Source organism: Lactuca virosa, chromosome 4, assembly GCF_052849685.1.
Source record: "Lactuca virosa cultivar CGN04683 chromosome 4, Lactuca_virosa_CGN04683_v6, whole genome shotgun sequence".
In the NCBI taxonomy this organism is placed as follows: Eukaryota; Viridiplantae; Streptophyta; class Magnoliopsida; order Asterales; family Asteraceae; genus Lactuca; species Lactuca virosa.
In genome coordinates, this window is record NC_136429.1 from 131460394 (window position 1) to 131481318 (window position 20925).

The window sequence follows — 20925 nt, forward strand, 5'->3', positions numbered from 1 at the left end:
CCCAAGCTGTCACAGAAGAAGCTGTTAACAGATTTCATGTTAAGAAGTTGTCACAGAGACCCCAAGTCTTCATCTTTTTGCTCTGTACAAAATAATATCATTGGAAAGCTATTCTATTTTCCTAATCTCAAATCGATTTCACCATTGAGACTTAACCCATGGTTAATAAACATGTTACCGATAAATTGCTTAACCAAATGATAAATTGAGACTTAATTAGTGTTAACCAACTGATAAATTGTTTGCTGTTAACAGAAGAAGCTGTCACAGAGAAGTGAAAACTAACTCGGATAACTCAATTAGTGTCGACGAGAGGAGCTGAAGTCGGAAGAAGAGTTGATTTTGGAACCGATAAACTTCGTGAACTGCAATCTTTAAACTTCGTGAGCCCAAAAATTTCGTGACGGGAGGAGCTGAAGTCGTGAACTGAAGCTTGGAAGGAGACTGCGACGTCGTTGCTTGAAGGAGATGACGAACCGGGGGCCAGAGCTAAAAACGACGACGTGAGACTTAAAGTCGAAGGTGAACGGAAGAAGAAGATGTGTCGATTTCCCTTTGTTCGTCACTTCGTTCTCGTTCGTGGTTCAGAGAGGCAGAGAGGATGTCGATTTTTTTTACTGCATCGAATGAGAAAACGAATGCAACCCTAGAAGCATTTGTTACATTTTGACAATTTTGCCCTTAATTTTTTTTTAAATTACGTTGACTTTCGTTGACCGATTTGGGCGCCTAGACCTGCCTAGACCCGTCTTTGACCGACTTTGACCACGTCTGATTATATAGCCCGATTAGCTATAAATGTCGACCGTAGAGGACCGCCAAGCGCCTAGGCGCCGATTAATCGGCCGCCTAGGCCGATATTTGCAACACTGGTATTTATTAAGAAAACAACATCCGAATAGGTGATCATCGTTGTTTATGTTGATGATATAAACATTATTGGGACAAATAAAGAAATCCTTTGAGTGATTGAACTTTTGAAGAAAGAATTTGAAATGACAGACCTTAGAAAAACCAAATATTGTCTTGGTTTACAGATTGAGCATATGCCTAACGGAATACTTGTGCATCAATCAAATTATACATAAATATTCTTGAAACATTTCAATATGGACAATGTCAATCCTTTAAGCACTCTAATGGTGTTAGATCATTAAATATTTACAAATATCCATTTCGTCCATGCAAAGAAAATGAAGAAGTCCTTGATCCAGAAGTATCATATCTTAATGCAATTGGAGCTCTTATGTATCTTACCATTTTACTAGACCTGAAATTTCTTACGCTGTAAACTTGCTAGCAAGTTTCGGTTCATCCTCAACAAAAATACATTGGAATGGGATCAAGCATATTTTTTGATACCTTCGAGGAACTAGTGAGTTAGGGTTGTTTTATCCTAACAATTCAAAACAAGGCTTGATTGGTTATGTAAATGCAGGTCATTTGTCTGACCCTTATAAAGCTAGATCTCAAATTGGATATAGATTCATGAATGAAGGTACTGTAATTTCCTGGTGTTCTTAAAAGCAAACACTTGTTGTCACATCCTCAAATCATGCTGAAGTAATTGCACTAAATGAAGCTAGTAGAGAATGTACATGGTTAAGATCGATGACAAAACTAGTTTTAACTTCATGCGGACTTAAAAAAGGATACATGTCCAACTTTAATTTATGAAGATAACTCAGCATGTGTCGCTCAAATGAAATAATGATATATCAAGAGCAACAGGACAAAACATGTACCTCCAAAGTTTTTTGAGTACACTCAAGAGAATATAAAAGATCATCAAGTTGAAATAAAAAATTTTCAATCCAGCAACAATGCAACAAACCTTTTTACGAAGGCACTTCCTACTGCAATCTTTAGGAAGCATGTCCATGGCATCGGAATGTAACATGTGCATAGAATATAATGTAACAAATGTCTAAATGAGGGGGAGTCAACTATACACTGCACTCTTTTTCCCTTCGCTAAAGTTTTTTCCCACTGGGTTTTCTTTAGCAAGGTTTTTAATGGCAGTACTTTAATTTGAGCTCTAATCTGAAATAATGTCATCCAAGGGAAGTGTTGTAAATAATTGGTTGTTGATATAATATTTGGTTCATGGTAAATTTGTCAACATTTCTAACTAGTTATAATTATATGTAGATTATGAATAGTAATATGTGTAGTATAAATATACCTCCATTGTAAAGGGTAAAAGACACAAAAGTTACACTTTCATAAGTGATATAAGTTTCATATTCTCTTTAAATCTTCTTTCTTCTCCATCAAAGTTACTAGTTTGGTTTGGTTTAAATTTACCTTAATTACGCTTAATTTATAACATAATGGTAGTTTTGAACAAAAGAAAAAATTTATTACCCTTCTAAGACATTCTTTATGTCAAGTAATATCCAGGTAGTTTATATAACCGATTACAAAATTAGAATTTTTTTTGTAAAGAAAATGCATATTTTATACATATGCATGTATATTCACATGAACATATGTGCATGTGTGTGTGTGTATATATATATATATATATATATATATATATATATATATATATATATATATATATATATTAATTTTCTAAAGGGATAATGACTTAAAATGGTACCTATTTTTTTATTTGTATACATTTAATCACTAAGTTTTTTTCTCCACATTTTCTTATTGAACTTTTTTTGTACTATTCAGTTGATCGTGTTTTAGAGTTTATGGTTTTCAGTTGATGTTGTTCCAAAACCGACTTCAAAAAAGAGAGAAGAGAGAAGTGTGTGTGTTGTTCCAAAATCGAGCATGAACACACATATCTGAAAATCGCGCCAAAAACTCATATCTGATGTTCGAGCATAAATACATACACACGAACACTTCTAGAGATCGTTTGATTTCTGGGAAGAAGATGAACACGATGAAGATCTACAAACCTTGAAGATCATTTGATTTCTGGAAAGAATATAAACACACATATCGATTTTTGTTCAAGAACACACACGTCGATTTCTGTTCAAGAACTCAAGCATGCTTTCAAAACTCAAACAAGAACACGATGCTCTGATCGATTTCAAATACCCATATATGATGTGTGTGTGTGTGTTCTTGTATTTTTTATTTGAAAATCAAAATTTGGTGTGATGTGTGTGTGTGTGTGTGTTCTTGAGTTGTTGATCTGAAAATCGAATCCTTACTTGTGTATGTTACAACTTTCCGGAAAAATCATGTTGGCCAGAGACTCGCCAGATAAGAGAATATGACCAGAGTCTCGCCGGAGATGAAAAGACCATCGGAAACTGGCTAAACTCACATCAACTGGTCATAAGATTCAGGTCAAAACAAGTAGGAAAAAGATTCAGGTCAAAACAAGTTAAATTGAGTGAGTTATGCAAATTTGAACAACAAAGTCATATTATATTTAATTGCTGAAACATAAAAAAATTCTGATTTGACACCCTTCCTTGCGGGGCTTGTAACTCATTCAGTTTTTAAGCAAATCAAGCGTTTTTATAGTCTAAACTTAACTACAAATCCTAATCTACATGTAGGAAAAAGATTCAGGTCAAAACAAGTTAAATTGAGTGAGTTATGCACATTTGAACAACAAAGTCAGATTACATTTAATTGCTAAAACATAAAAAAAAATTCTGATTTGACACCCTTCCTTGCGGGGCTTGTAACTCATTCAATTTTTAACCAAATCAAGCATTTTTATAGTCTAAACTTAACTACAAATCCTAATCTAAATGTAGGAAAAAGATCCAGGTCAAAAAAAGTTAAATTGAGTGAGTTATGCACATTTGAACAACAAAGTCAGATTACATTTTATTGCTGAAACATAAAAAAAATTCTGATTTGATATCCTTCCTTGAGGGCTTGTAACTCATTCTATTTTTAACCAAATCAATCGTTTTTATAGTCTAAACTTAAGTACAAATCATAATCTACATGTAGGAAAAAGATTCGGGTCAAAAAAGTTAAATTGAGTGAGTTATGCAACTTTCAAAATTTGAGTGAGTTATCCGGTCCGGTTTCCGGTTTTGGGCCGGTTCCAACGACCGGTTCTTACCGGTTCCCGATTCCAAAAATTGACGAGATTATAGTACCGGTCCCGGCCCGACCGGTTCCATCGGGTTCCGGTTCCGGCCGGTTCCCCGGTCCATATGCTCATCCCTAAGTTTAATGGATAAATGTGGACCAAAAAAAATTCAGTGGCTAAATATGTACAAATCGAAAAATACATTATCCCTTTAAGTCATCATCCCTTTTCTAAAACGCCATTTTGCACTATGCATGTGTATTTGTTGAAAAATCCATTATAAAAAAGAAGAAAAAAATCTTTAGCTCTCTTTGTTATTTGAGATCTCTATTGATTTTGATATAAGAAAAAAATAGCTAAAATGAAGTTTTTTCATTATAATAATAAGTACATACTAAAAGATTGAAGATACATAATTTTAATTTTTAGGTAATCCGAAATTCCAAAAAATTTGTGTAAAATCACTACCCGAATTTATATCACAAAAGAATTTCCCCTTTAATTTCTAATCAACTTTTTGATTTTGAAATCAGATCTTCATATTGAAATACTTTTAAACACCAATAATTTGACTTATACGATTAGTAATATCACACTAGACCCACACAAATTTTGTTGTATTTGGTTGTGGGTTCCCCCTTGTATAACTTTCATGCTCACATCTTTTCCACTATATAATAAAAGTTAAACCAAAAACCAATTGGTGTCATGGACATAGCACACAAAAGATGTCGTTTGATAGGATTTTAAAGCCCAGTTGGTATGATGCAACCACCAGAGAGTCAAAAATCTAGGTGCATATTCAATTAGGTTTTCATAATATGGGAATTTTGAATATACAATAGAATTAAGCTTATTGAATTTTCTATAATTTGTTTACGTATGTTTTTTCTTGCGGAAAAGATGTGAGAATCTAAACGTGGGGTATAAGTTCAACCTTGAGCACCATATTCATTATATCTAAAAAAAAATAAGTGTAAAAAATACTAGTGGAGGCAGCAAGAGGTTGGGCTGCTGGAGGGGGTAAGCGCAGAGGGACAGAGGACAAAATGCAGTGGTACTTGGCGAAGGGGCGACAGTGGGCGATAGCCGGTGGCCTGGCTGCACGGCGGGCAGTGGGAATGTGGAATCGGTCGATCAGGCCTGCAAGAACGTGATGAGGCGTCAAGCTTTTGGAAATGTTGATCAGTGATCACGTTTAATGAGACTTTTTTTTTGTTTAAATTTAAATGGATTGAAGCAATGGACTATTTTAAGTGGATTGGAATATATAAAATATGGGATATAATTTATTATTATTATTATTATTATTATTATTATTTTGCCAAAGATTATAAGGTATGTCCTTTAAAAATGATAAGGTAGGTTTCCATTTTTTTCCTTACATTCCTTGTGTTATTATTAAGAAAAAAAAGGTAGGACCTAATACCCATATTCCATGAAAGTAGTTAGGCCCTTAAAAAAAATAGTTTTCATAAACCTAGGACTCACCATCCATCTACCACATGCCTTTTCATAATTACTGACAAAAGAATTCTTGACCAGACGTATACCGATGATACGTGATACCTAACATCCATTACATATATAATTTTTGAATGATGAAGTTGCTACACTTTAGTCAAAAGCTTTTTGGTTTTTTTTTTTTTTTTTTTTTTTTTTTTTTTTTTTTTGTAGAGGAATTGGTCAGATCAGATACATCATTCATCGGTCAGATCAGATACATCATTCATCTTCCAAATATAAGAAATTGAAACATTTCTAAACAACTTCAATAATCAACGAAAAAACAAAGGACATAGTATTGATGACATTAACATAACACCGTTTTTAGTGTGAAGTAACTCCATCCAAACATCATTTCCTACACCAAATTTGATGACCTTATAATATCCATTAGCACCAATTTTGATGTTAAAGTTTCATTGATGCACATTTGCATTGTATAATATTTCTATAAACGAATGTGCAATATTTATTTAAATATGTTATAAGCATATTTTTTTGTACTTAATAACATGTTTGTTTTATCAATATTACAATTATTTTGAAATGATAATATACAAATAATTTATTTGGGTATATTTGTTGAATAGTATAATTTACAAAATTATTATAACAAAAAGATGCACAACAAATTGCGTAAAAAGCTAATATACACAAGGGGTATTTTTGAAAATCTAAATAGCTTCTATGATTACAACATTTACATTGTACAATATGTATGTTATATTCATTCACCTAAAGTGTAAGGGGCATTTTCTCCTTTCGCCTTTTGAAGTCTCGTAATACGCATTCTCTCTCACTAACACTTGCTGATAGGACCCACTTGCTAAACTCGACTACTTCCATGCCCATAAACCGGGCAACCAGCCTATACTGCTTCATTTTACGTGAAGCTTTTCCATTTTCATTGTCACTATGTGTAACTGTAATTGTAATTGGTTTCTTCTTATTCTTAGGGACCGGGGGCAAAATGGGAATTTCGGTGGATGGACCCACTTCTTGTGTCACTTTGCATCCACGCCCATGACTGATGATATCCTCATTACGATGCGCGTAAACAATACCTGAAAAAAAACATTATCAGTAATATAACATTGTACTTCCAATTTTATTATTTTCGTTATGATGAACTCAAACAGTAACCAAAAATGTGAATCTTCGATAAAATGGGAGTAATATGGATGAATATAAATCTTTGTTATATGTAGAAAATAGCAACGTACTTTCATTTATTTGTGCATTATAGCATGTTACTTTCATTGTAATTTCACCATTTTACTAATTTAGCCACTGAACTATCATTCTTTATCGATTTTGCTAGCAAACTATTTGTTTTTAATCGATTTAGCCCCTGCACTATTATTATAACAATTTAAACAACTAATAGTTTAGTGGTGAAATTCTGAAATTACATTGTCTTTTCAGTTTCCGTCGTTTTATCAATCCAGCTACTTTAACTATTTAACCTGACAGTTTTAAAAAGCCAATTTTCCTAAAAGGCACAATGCGTAAAGTATTTTTACCATTTTACCCCTGTGATGGGAGAAGGCCTGCGGTTGAGGAGTGGAATTCTATAACAGAATTATTTGCCTAGTAAGGCAATTCATAAAGCAAAGATTTAAAAAAAAAAAAAAGAAAAAAAAAACTTACCCAACATATCAGGGCTTTGGGATTCTAAAGAAAATGTTTCCCGTGATTGTGGAGGAAGAAAACACATCCCGAAATCAGACAAAGTTTGTTTTTTTTCAGTATCATCTGTTCCTTGCTTTTCATGTGATTGAATGATCTCACTTGTGAACAGTTTGTCTGACAAATCACGAAACAAATTGCTGATCCCGAAAAGCTCTCCTTGGAACTCCTTGCAATCCTAGATCAAAAAAAAAGAAAGGGTGTGTTTGAATTTTGATAGATAATTCTCAAGAGAATGAAATTGAAATGTTTCCTATAATATATAATTAAACCTACCTGGACACCTTCAAAATAACGTTTTTCAAGTTTCCCAGAAACAGCAATATTAGAGAGCTGTTGTTTGTAGACTTGACGGGTGTAAACAAGTTCTTCAAGGGAACCAGCCGCCAGCATCCGGAACACCACCACATGCCGCTTCTGTCCAAACCGAAAAGACCGGTCCTGGGCCTGCAGATCATGGGCCGGGTTCCAATTCGGGTCAAATATAACCACACGGTTCGCACTCACAAGATTCAGCCCAAGCCCACCCGCACGGGTCGATATGAGGAAAACCTGAAATCACAACATTTTACACTCTACTTTGTAATTTATTTTTCACCCATGAATCATAAGAGATAAAGTAACGTTACTATTGGTAAAAACATAATAAGTAACAATGCCATTGTGGATAGAAAAAAAAAAAAAAAAAAAGGCACAGGAATCGACCTGTTTGCTTGGACTTGAATTGAAGTGATCAACTAGAGATTGGCGTATGCCAGTTGGGGTAGACCCATCAAGCCTTGAAAAACTGTATCCTTTGCGTATAAGAAACTTTTCAAGTATATCCAGCATCCTACATTACAACAATACAATCCTTTCCTTTATGATTGTATTATGTATATCTATCTATCTTCACATTGCTACATTACATAAAAACGAAAGGAATCAAATTCCTTCAGGAATGGTTAATTCCATTCCATCAGAAAAGGCAAACAGTTTTTTGTCATCCCAAGGGAAAGAACCATTCCATCCCTTTCCCCATTCCTTCATACCAAACAATACCTAAGTATCTAACAAAAATGTTTACCCAAGTACTAGACATAAATTACTCTTATCCATAATTTAGCTAAATGCAACAAATAGCAATATGCTTTCATTTACTTGTGAATTATAGCATCCTATTTTTAGTTACAGTGTTACAATAAAGTACTTCCAATTCTTTTCTTTTTAAGGCATCTTACTTTGAAAAATCTACTCATTTGTAGAATTTTACTTCCAATTTTTATCTTATCAAGATATTATATTTTGACGAATCCACCTTATTTTTAGCAATGAAAATTGCTTTGTCTCTGGATGGCATTGCTATAATTGGGTACATTTTTCAGAATTTAACGTTGTAATAATAACAAATGAAAGTAAGATGCTATAATAAACAAACCAAGGAAGGTATGTTTTTTATTCTTGCATAAAATTCTTCATATTATAGAGGGTTAAATGCAAGCAACAGCAAAATACTTTCACTGATTTGTTTGTTACAGATTCTAACGTTCATTTCTTTCTATTACAGCATTATACTTTGAAAAATCTACCAATTACAACAATGTCATCCAAATACAAAGCAATTTTAAATGCTCTAATTGGGTAGATTTTTTTTCAATGTACAATGCAATTTAAAGAAATAAACTGGAAGTACAATGTTGTAATAGAAGGGAACGAAAGTAAAATGCTATATCTCACAAATAAATGAAAGTATGTTGCTATTGCCTGCATATAAACCTTCATATTTTGTGTATTAGAAATGTAGTAGAAGAGTAAACTGAGCTTTTAACATAAATCAAATTACCTGACAGAGTAACTAAAGAGAAGAATCTTATCCCCCTTTACAATCCAAGATGTCATCAAATTATCTAAAGCTCTCATCTTCCCACAATGTTGAACATCACTTAGACCCATAAAACTCTCGTTTTGATAATACCCTCCCACCAGATCAATATCTGTACCAAAAACAGCCGAGGCAAATTCCTTGTCTTTCTTCACTTTATCTGAGTCATCCCTTGGATTAGGTTTAATAAGCTCCAAATGATTGCTTATCTGTAATTATCAACTCTTATTAGAATATGTGAAGGAAGCAACATCACAGTTTCACCATTTTATCAATTTAGCTGCTCAATTATTATAAAATCTCAATGAATTTATCCAATAAAAAGATTTTACCTGTTGGAGCTTGGTGAGGCAAGGAAGAACAAGACAAAAAGGGCACGAATCACAACCATCAGGATTATCCTTATGAAGATAAGGCCAAATAACACCATTTGGGACAATTCTTTTACAACATTCCACTTGCTTAAGTGGGCTCCCACAGCTACAAGGGAGATCCTTATTAATAAGACATTGAACATCAGGTAATTGCAGCATCCTTTGATAAACCCTTTTTTGCACCTCACTCATAGCACAAAACACAACATTATCTTCTTTACCCATCATAAGATGTCCAATCGTCTCCTCTTTTGTTCTTCTCAACAAAAATTTCCCCAAAACTGACACCAAATGTTGTTTCCTCTCTTCAGCAATTTTAACAAATCTTGCAGGAGCACTTGATCTTTGCCCATGTTTCAAAGGCTCATCATAGTAATCCCTGAAATGTTCACGGGTCCCCAAACCCCCTGGAACCACCCAATCGAATAGATTAAATAATTCCATGATTTTGTTTTGCATTATGGTTCCTGTTAAACCGTATCTTTTTAGGGTTTTGATGGATAAACAGGCTTCATAAAGTTTTGATTTTTCGTTTTTGAGCCGATGAGCTTCATCGACTATCACAACTTCCCAATTTAATTCGGATAAAATGTTTCCATGGATTCTGTATGTATCGAAACTTGTTATAAGTACTTCAATCCCATGAGATTCGATTTTGTTGAAGATTATGTCACGATTGGCACCATGGTATATAGCAACTTTGAATGTTGACCATTTGGAGAATTCGATTTCCCAGTTTTGGATTACAGAAGATGGACAGATTATTAGGACAGGACCTTTTGTTTCTTGTTTGTTCTTGTTTGGATTTGTTGTGTTGTCATCATCTTCATCTTTTTTGTATATGGCAGAAAGAAATGCAATTGCTTGGATAGTTTTCCCTAATCCCCTGATAAGTTAGGAAAAGAAACTTAACTCTGACCAATCATAAAGCAAAACCATGAAAAATGTTGGGAAAATGAAATCAAACAAGTTTTCAACCAAAAAAATTCATCAAATTGTGTATTAGTTAAGCATGTTCATTTCATCATTTGATTGGATTGCAAGTTGATGAAAAAAGTTGTAATAATACACATATGTAGTTGCATATATTTTTTTATGCCTGTATGGCAACACATTTAAAGAAAACATGAAATATCAATGACAACTTTATTTATAAAATATCTTTTTATAGATTACTCACATGTCATCCCCAAGAATGCCTCCATGGTTCTTCTTGTATAAGTTGTACAAAAACTTTACACCACTTCTTTGATGTTCTAGCAGCCTGCAATTTATGGAAGCAGGTACCTGGAGAACAGTTTGTCAGATGATAAATCTCCTAAACTTTCATCCATAGATTAAGTGTTGTCCAGTTAAGCCTAATAAGTATTAAGGAAACAGCACCCAAAAATGGCCAACTTTAAGCAAAAACTTAAAATTTCCCAACTGTCAAATATCGATGCTATTTTTGACTCATCTTAGTGGCAAGAAAACAGATTCTCAAGATTAATATGATATTACCCAACAATCCATTGATTCAAGAAACAATATAAAGTTATCCAATATATCCCTTATTTTAAATTAAACTACTGATTATTTGATTCTATTCTTGAACTAACAATAATCACTTTGAAATTGCACATCCAAACACCCTTAAGTATTTCATTACCTACTTTTCCCTCTAGCTTAACATAGAATACAACAATCAAAAACATAAATAGAACATTAAACACAGCAAAAAAATCACAAGATAGGTACTTCCGTACTTGTGGAATTCATTAATTTAGAAGGGTTTTCATAATTTACCTGCACAACAGGATTTTGGCCGGATTCGGAAAGCACCAGAGGTTCATAAGGTCCAGTAGGATCAAAAAATTGAGGGGCTTCCAACTTAGGTCTTGCAATCCGAAACCCATTTTGTTTTTCTAAATCTTTATTTTTTTCCTCCTCGTCTTCAAATTTTCCTTCGATAACATCATCGACCGGTGGATCTTGTTGCTTAAATTGACTAAATTCCTTCGATTGTTTTGTAGGAAGCAAGGTGGATAAGAAACTATAATCATCTTCGAGTCGTAACAGTTGCTGAGAGAGGGAAGATTTGGGTGGTTTTCTAGGGTTTAGAGTCGACGCGGTTTGTGAGTATGAAGAGGAAGATGGTGATTTTGACTGGTATGCACAGGGTTTGAGAATTTCCTTGAAGCTGTTTAACGACATTACCGAGAGAACTATGACTTGAGAAGATAAAGATGGTGTTCAAATTTAGAGGGAATGTTTTTAAGAGTTTGAGAGTTTGATCTTTAGCTTTTTGTTTTGAGATTTAATTTTATTGTTCGTGAAATCCAATGACACCGCCTTTTACTTTACATATCAGACGAAATGTTTTATAAGTTTTATACTACATGAGAAAAAAATTCATTATTATTGTTAATAAATATTTTTAAATGTTGGATAAAAAAAAGTTAAAAGTGCTAATATCTTGTTTTTGCTTCGAGTTGTCATGACCTTTACAGAAAAAATGGGTTTTATAAGAGTAGAGACTTGTACATCAGGAAAATAGAAGCATATGCATTGCAATTTTAGTAGTGATGTTTTGTTATTATTGACCTGTTATGATGAATTGGCAATACTTATATTTTAAATGCTTCTTGTCCCTAAATATAAATGCTACCAATATTTTTTATGTTAAGAAAAGGTTTTAGGAGTTTTAATTTAGGTTTGGGTTGTTAACATTATTCAACACCACACCTAGGTTGGTTCCGAAAATGCTGATTAGGTTTGTCAAGCCTAATCTTGGATTTTGACATGTATTCGGGTCGAAAGACTTAGTTGAAGACCAATGATGGATTTATCACTTGGATATTTAGATGATTCTTTATTTTGAATTTAAGATGAATTTATAAATGTTTACTTTAAACTATTGCCACTTGATTATCTTGTTACACCCTCGTATGCTTTAACAATTTAAATATTTTCAAATGTTAAGAACTTGACTATCTGAGGTTTTCATATGCAAAGTGATTCTTTTAAGTGATGCTCTTTTTATAAAAATATTTTTGAAATTAAATTTTTGATGACTAGATCAGGTAACTCACACAAAAGATGTTCCATTACATACAGAGATCTCATGTGATCTCATATGACTGACTTATTATATTCATTCTATACAATACATGGTACGTCATTTTAGTCTGAAAGCACAACTAAACCAAGTTATCGCATTAATGGACTTGGTTCATATAGTGAGACATGTATGTATGAGATATGACAAAGAGTTCAAGTTTTCAAGTTGCGAGACCAAGTTGTTTAAGCTATGGTGTTTACTTTTATGCAATAAAGATATTTGTATTGGCTATTTTGTGAAGTTCATATACCATAAAGGGCACGATATATGTTAGGTCATACGGTATGCAAGACGGGAGGGGCGTCCACCTCGTCACAAGACCACCCCACCAACACCATCACAACCCAAGATGGTGATGTTTACGTGTGTGTGTATATATATATATATATATATATATATATATATATAGAGAGAGAGAGAGAGAGAGAGAGCTCTCTCTCTCCATAAAGGGATTCACTCCACACCACAAATTGCACGTTTGCACCCATTTTGAGTTGTGCTCATGTGTAAAATGTCTTGCCACATCATGGTTACGGAAGCTCCGTATGGAGTATATACCCAATGACCTTATGATTGAAAGCTAAGAAATTTTAAGACATATATGAGTAGGGGTGTCAATTCATGACACGACACGAAACGAAATTAGGATGAAACTGAAATTTGAATTCATGTCCGTGTCGTGTTCGTGTCAAGTGTAAAAAACACAATGTCGTGTTCGTGTTCAAAATTCGACACGAAATTGACACGATTTAGCATTTATTTGTCGTGTTTATCGTGTTATGTATGATTAAGTATTAACTAAGTAAACTAATTGTTATTTTATGTTATCTTTGTCGTGTTTTTTGTTTTTTAATTGGTTCGTTTTCATGTTAGTTAAAAAAACACGACATCGTTTCGTGTCGTGTTCATGTTACATAAAAAATTGTTTTGTCGTGTCCGGTTAGATAAAAACACGACACGATTGCCCGGTTTGTCACCCCTATATAAGAGGAAAGAGAATAGTAACCCGCAAAATGAAAGTTCTCTTTATTCTAATATCTTACAAAGTCCTCCACGGCTTGATTTTTTAAATGTATCAAGTACAAAAAGTAATGATTATACGAGGATATGTTGTAGGATGACTAACTATGAAGAAGTAAACATTGTAGATGATTAAGATGTAAAATGAAGTAGCAAGTAATAATTACGACATATAAATTAAATTTATTAGAATATCAATCCACATAAGTAGTATCAAAAGTTTCTATCTACAAGTTAAAAAAACCAGTCCACATAAAAGAAGTATCAAAATAATTTGGGTTTTATGTTGAAGCAAGAAAACCAAAATAAATTCTCTATCTCGATAGGCTTTTGTTATCCACTTCCATATAAACATTAGAAATTGGCCTCAAGCAGAAAAGTAGGGAATTGTAACTGTTGCAATCAGTGTAATCGTTTTCCTTTACATCTGTAAGCACATATCAGAAACACAAAAAGCATGAATAAGATGAATTAGGTGTAGTAATTAATTTATTTTCTATAGATATACCAAGAGAAATTTATACATTTAAGGTTCAGAACGTCTCTGTATTTCATGCAGCTCTGCACTCAGCATTTGGTGAAGTAGAATATCAGTCCTACGATTGCGTGTTTTTGTGCTGACAAATTTATCACAAAGTTTTTGTTAAATGCAAAAAATAGCAATGTACTTTCATTGATTTCTTTATTATAACATTATACTTTCATTTCTTGTTATAACATTGTACTTTGAAGAATCTATTTACAAAGCAAGTTTCATTGTTACAATTGATTAGATAAACTACAATGTTATAATTGGGTATTTTTTTTAAGTACAATTATGAAATAAAATTAGAGTACAACATTGTAATAGAAGAAATAATAGAGTAAATTAATAAATGAAAGTGGGTTGCTATTTCCTACACCATTGAAAATTTGAAATGGGTATTGAGTATGTATTCACAACTAAAATATGAGCTGCTTATGTAGTTACTTACCCTATGGCACAGCGTCTCCTCCCTCCAGTTTCCTGGATTTAAATTATAAAATACGATAATTAAATATTGTAATGATGGTAAAGATGAATATGAATTTTCATTACCACCAAAAAAGAAATAATAAAAATAATAACAATTATTTATTATTTCAAATCAAAATCAATGCAACTACAATAGCAATTTATTTGTGGTATACTAAACACATATCAACCATTTGAGCTTCAACACATTATATCTGGGATCTGGCTATTATACCAAAGCTTAGTGATGCAAACCAATTAGAAGCCTTTTTGAAAGTGGAACTTGGAAATGAAGTTGATAATTTGATATGGTAACATATGATTTAATTGAACATCACTAACCTCCCGATGTTCTTCTTCTTCTTCTTGCTCAGAACCTTCCAGGTCTATCTCAGCAAAGAATGCCTCCAACACAAATGCCACGATCTACAAATGATTAAAAGAAGTTTCTGCTATAATGCAAAACTGTTCTTTCTTTCCAAAATCCAAACAAATGCAAATAGATTCATGGTTCTATTATTATTATTTCTGCTATAATCTGTCATTGTAATCCCTGAGAACCGAACAGATAGGTGGAATTTGGTGGATCTATGAGCGATGTTTTGTGCATATGATATATATATATATATATATATATATATATATATATATATATATATATATATATATATGTTTGGCAATTAAAATTGATAATAATAAAAATGTGGGTGCCTTGAATACTAATCACTAAGACTCACCAAGTTGAGGATGAGTAGAACTGTTATTAGATAAAAGCTGATGAAGTACACATAGGTCCAACTACTTCCTGTCAACATCCCATAATCCTGAAGTAATTAAATAAATTACAATCTAAATATTTCATATTTTCTATGCTCAATAAAAAACTGAAAATGCAAATTTAATATGTCCTCTGAGGTCATACTCATATAAATGATGAGAAAGAGCATTTTTCAAAGGTAAGAAGGATAAATTTTATCGTCTGTTTCTTTTTGACTTTTTCATATAATGGACTTGATTACTTCTATACAAAAGGATAAAATGGTCATTTACTCTCACTCAGTAAAAAAAGAATAGTCTTTGCTTCATATACACATCATTTTGATGGAAGAAAAAGAAACATACTGATAGAATTGTTTTGGTTAAACCTAGTATAATAAGCCTGAAATTTAATGTCGTTTTTTTATTAAATGAAAATGATGCTGTTTCTTTTTTTACTTGATGCATTATGAACATCTTAATCATCGATAGTATACAATACATATATAACTTGCAAATAAATCAATCATACCTGCATCCAAACTTGCCAGTTTCCCATCACAAGCAAATTGAAAAGGGTCACCATGCCATTTGGGTAGTCATTAAAATTAAATAACAAGTAACTGATAGAGTCAAGGGAAATTTACTTAGTAACCCATGCATATGTGGGAAATTAAATAGCACGTGAGAAGCTAACAATATATCATTGTCTAAGCCCGAATATTAGATTCATTTTATATGTATAAGAAGATATTAGATGAAAGGTGCTTCATAATAATAAATATAGTGAATAATAAATAAAGCATTGTAGCAAATGATTCATGTAGGATACTCGTTATCAGCAAGATCTGTACTTGGTACATCTGGGTTCCCAGCATTGACTTTCCCACCAAAGATCTAGGCACCATAAGGAAAAGACTAAGTTGTAATGATTACAGATATATTTTGCAAGTTATATATATATATATATATATATATATATACACACACACACACACACACACATATGAAGTACCTGTATACCCATGGAACAGTAAATGCACATAACACAAAAGATGGTGCCCAGGTATGGCATCAAACTTGGGATCACTGTTAAAAATACACTACCAAAGGCATGAAAACTATGAACACGTGTTATGAGCCTAATCGGTCTTATCATCCTTGCAATTAGAAGATAGCGAATCCTGGAAACAATACAATGGAAAATAAGAATATCTTTAGCCTTTAGGAGCAATGTTTAGAAGTGCGTATTTGGAAACAATATAGAGATATATAAATTTTGCAATTCAACAGAATTTTGAACGAAATATATGTATAGCATCTCATTAATTAAAACTTAAAAGATATTACAGCCTTACCACTCCCCATTTGAAGTGAACTCTAGCTCCTTTGGAGATATGAATGTTATTGTTTCTCCAATAACTGCAAACATTCATACAAGGAAAAAGTTATCATTTACTTATTTTATATGTCTGCACTCTGCCCATTGAAAGAGGAAGAATCACATAAACTAGTACTGGAATTGTGAAATGTACCTATGAACCACGTGACAATGAAGTCAAATCGATTTTGACTATTTCTCCAGTAGTTTTCAAATCCATATGCATAAACTTTCAAAGCCATCTCGATTACATATATCCAACCTGCATGCAAAAGAAATTATCAATCTGCTGTTAAATGAATTAGTATATTACTTTAAAGTTTAAACCAAAGATTATATTTTAAACAAAGATGGGTGAACATAAACAAATATAAAGTATCAGTTTTTCTTTACCAAACACCAACTCCACCTTCTGCATGAACTTCTGACCAGAGTTGTTTTTTGTATCAAGCTGTCCAAGAAAGAGTCAGAATGTACATCATTAGTTAAGTAATTGATTCAACAATCACATTAAGAATAGGGTTAAATGCAAGAAATATCAATACAGTTTCATTGACTTGTTTACTATAGCCTTTCTATTACAACAACATTGTACTTTGAAAAATCTACCCAAAACTTGCAATATCATACAAATACAAATGATTTACATTTTATAAATAGGTGAAATTTTCCAAGTATAATGTTCTAATAAGATAAAAACTGAAAGTACAATGTTATAACGTATAACTGGATTGATTTTTGAAAGTACAATGCCTCAATAAAGAAAAAATTGAAAATGTGGTAATGGGAAAAAATAAAAGTAGCCATCAAGGATTTAGGTCATACCATCCTTTCGATAATAATAGAAGCCAGATTCAAGAGGAGAAGGAAAACAACTACACGTTCAAACATTTTACTTCTTACACAGTCTCTCAGTATTTCAGAGAAGGAAGAATTATAGAAGGGGAACTTTCTTAACCAAGGTTCCTGCAAAATGAAGGCACAACAAAACAAAAGATGAGTTAGATACAGATTTTTTGTTATTCCATATGAAATTGATAAAAAAAAATGTGCATCATTAATAGCAACTTACTCCTCTTGAAACTTTATATCAATTGCATTGCAAAGATCATTGAATTCCGATGCATCAATCTACATGAAAATATAAACATATAAGAAAAATTCCAAGTGATTTTCGTTGCATGCAATAGCTAGAAAGACTAAAGGGATAAGAATCCATTCTATGTATAACATTGGGAAGAAGAATTATTTCAGTAATTCATTCCAACAAGAGGCTATAGACCAAAAATTACCTTAGAATCATGGCTGTCATCCAGTGCATCAAATATCAACTCAAAGTCTTGTTTTGATATTTTTGCCAGTGTCCTGTATAAAAGGTGCTTTTTAGTGCCCTGAATAGGAATGCTTCAAGATGGGGGGCACAAGTGTAATATATGTATTTTTCAGAAAGAGAATTACTTACCTATATTTATTAAGTTCTTCAAACAATTGGAAACATTGATTCTTATCAAGAGTGCCAACAGCCTGTTGATTTAAAAAGGAATTGGATGAGAAGATTATGTTTGCCTTGAAGGAAATTTCACAACATTAATGACTTGTACTCACATTTTCATCAATGAGATTAAAGGCTCTACCCAATATTCTTGTCTTCATTCGGTCCTTCTTACCAACTTGTTTAGCTAGCTGCAGTTAAATTGGCATGTGTAACAAGTTCTATCCTAAGGTAAAATAAAATTATATAATCAGAGTTACTAAAATATCAATCCCTAAAGAACTGGAGTGGAACGATTCAAATTCAATAAACTTAAAGCAGTTATTTCTGAGTTTCAGTGAATTTGGCCAAAGATATGAGTTGTTTACTCGGAGAAACTTGGAACATCAACATGAATTGAAATTATTAGATGGACTTTCAGAAGTAATCATTAAAGAAATATAAAGGATTCAAGAAAGATGTACCTCAGATTTAAAGCCATTATACACAACAGCAAGAATCAAGTTTGTGAAAAAGTAAGCACCCAGAAGGACATAAAGAACAAAAAAAAAGGGAAGACCATCTTGATGATCTGGAAAGAAGAGGGAGACACATTACTACTATGGATGGAAACAAAAATATGGTAAAAGCTCATGGAGAACATAAGAAGTCATTTTAAAAGCTATAGTTGCATATATATACACATTATTTTATGCATTTCAGACTAAGGGGTTGCTTCTTTTGACTAAATGAGCTTAATGAGTTAAACACTTAATCTGGATAGCTATATATGACTTTTCTTTTTTGACTTAATGGGTTAAGCAAAAAAAAAACATGGCTTAATGTGTTATGACACTAACCCTTTACCTATTTGTTCTTTTTTTCCTCCCAATCCTCTCACGTTAAAATTGATGAATTCGGGAAAAAATTGGAATGTAAGGGTAAAATGGTCATTTAGTCTCATTCAGATGGTTATGTAGTCTAGAACAGAAACAGACCTGTGTATACAGCACTATATCCAGATAGACATCATTAGCCATTCATCCACTTTATCCATATTGGACTTGATGGGAATAAAAAATAAAAAAAGAAGCAGACCCTAAGCTGGACTATATTCATGGACATTAAGCAACTCACTTGTAGGCTGGAATCCAAACATCTGGATTGTTGGATGTGGAAAATAGAAGGAACATTTGATACAATGTAGCTCGGTAAGAAACAAAGATTGTAGTTCCCTGTTGAGTGTCTTCAAAGATGACTTGAGCTAACCAACTGGAGATCAGAAGAAACAAAAGTGACAAAATCTGCATTCAAGAAATAATTTATCAGCAATTATAAATGATGATCCAAGTAATGTGATGTGAAAGTATAAATTTATGATAAGGTTATGGAATACAAACCATAACATTGAGATATGTGCCAAGCATTCCAGCCAATATGATGAGGCTGTCTTGTAAATCCCTAAGTCAAGATAAATAAAAAAGAAATTAGCCTCACCACATAACATAGTCATCCTGTTAATTTTCTCATTGTTGCCATTAATATTGATTCTTGTGTCACTCACTTGGGATACAGTTAATATCATATTGGACTGTTTTGTATGTATTCATGCCATACCTGATGCTCAAGATAAAGAAAACAACCCTAAAAAAAGGTGCAATCCTCAATGGAAAAGAATATATGGCCACTGGAGAGAGATTGAGGATATCAACTATTAAATCAGCAGCCAGAATTAACAGTGCAATTGCCTGAAAACACACTCAGTTGAATATAATCAGATAATAAACTTCATATAGCAATTTCATGTGCAGGATTTTTAGCAATTTCAATCGTGTACCTTCAGCTTATTAACATGGCTTCTCCAATAGAGCTGACCTCCTTTATATAAAATAGGAAACAGAGTATGCACCACAAGAATTGTCAGGGTCACACCCTGCATAAGATAATAGGTCAATTGTCAATCATTTAGATTACCTTCATATATATAGTTATATAGTTATATACAACATGAGAAATTTGGGTTTTTATACAGGCAGGAAAACAATAAAAGAATGAGACGTTTTATATTTTTACAATAAGGTTCCAATCGATAAGTTTCTACATAATACACAGGACTCAAACCTTATATGCCAAAGATCCTGCATTAGTCAAGTATGGAAGCTCCCCAAGATAATAGTAGTCTCTGTTACCACAAGAGATTTTGGAAACACTGCTACACCATAATGGTTTCTGTTGTAGATTTTGAAAGTAATAAGAATAAGTAATAGTCATGATAGAAAAAGCTACAACAGTAACTTAAGATAATCAGAAAGTCGTTTATAGAAAAGATGACTAACCTCAAAGAAATTCAAAGTTATGAGTGCAAAACAATTAAGTTTCCGTATAATGTTAAAGCGGATGAATATGCAATACAACTTTGCAGTTTCAGAGTTTGGTAACTCGAGGATTTCCTCTGGTAAACCATTTCCATCTTCAGCCTAGAAATAGCAAACAGCAGTTAATAACTTAAAAAATAGTAGATTTAACCAACACTTGGCAAGTATCAATCACGATTAAAGTGATGTATCGGTTAGGATTAATGTAATGTTGGTATTATAATCAATGAAATTTTGGTATTTGTATTTTTCCTCTGTATAAATACACTCTTATGGATGAAAAAGAAATGTTGTAAGCCAAAGAAAATGATTACAATATGGACAAGAAGCGCAGCCTTCTGATAAACTCTCCGGTCACTTGAGACACCCTGTTG

The 20925-nt window shown here is 32.6% G+C and overlaps 1 protein-coding gene and 1 pseudogene across 2 annotated transcripts; both read right to left on the reverse strand.

Annotated features, from left to right (window-relative positions):
* Positions 1-6085: 6085 nt before the first annotated feature.
* On the reverse strand, positions 6086-11747 carry SWI2 (switch 2). The gene is made up of 8 exons (XM_079044271.1): positions 11240-11747; positions 10635-10741; positions 9413-10340; positions 9042-9289; positions 7925-8051; positions 7496-7771; positions 7181-7397; positions 6086-6594 (listed from the first exon to the last, which is right to left on the reverse strand). Exons 1-8 carry the CDS (start codon positions 11645-11647, stop codon positions 6266-6268), a joined length of 2640 nt encoding a protein of 879 aa, XP_078900397.1. The 5' UTR covers positions 11648-11747; the 3' UTR covers positions 6086-6265.
* A 1990-nt stretch (positions 11748-13737) lies between these two features.
* Positions 13738-20653, reverse strand: LOC145105047 (two pore calcium channel protein 1B-like; annotated as a pseudogene). The gene is made up of 23 exons (XR_013707215.1): positions 20513-20653; positions 20298-20405; positions 20014-20109; positions 19794-19924; positions 19577-19637; positions 19314-19480; positions 18662-18768; positions 18311-18388; positions 18168-18229; positions 17998-18070; positions 17771-17836; positions 17531-17671; positions 17099-17156; positions 16860-16967; positions 16683-16746; positions 16340-16508; positions 16157-16221; positions 15857-15947; positions 15306-15392; positions 14911-14994; positions 14549-14580; positions 14099-14191; positions 13738-14001 (listed from the first exon to the last, which is right to left on the reverse strand). The product of XR_013707215.1 is annotated as a two pore calcium channel protein 1B-like (transcript).
* Between the last annotated feature and the right edge of the window lie 272 nt (positions 20654-20925).

Bases quoted from the DNA above. Each gene is read 5' to 3' on its own strand.
- SWI2 (XM_079044271.1), bottom strand. From the start codon at position 11,647: ATGTCGTTAAACAGCTTCAAGGAAATTCTCAAACCCTGTGCATACCAG. The intron at 10,341-10,634 runs GTGAGTAATCTA...CTAACTTATCAG, and splicing joins GGCATTCTTGGGGATGACAT to GGGATTAGGGAAAACTATCC. The intron at 8,052-9,041 runs GTAATTTGATTT...GTTGTAATGTAG, and splicing joins CTCTTTAGTTACTCTGTCAG to GATGCTGGATATACTTGAAA.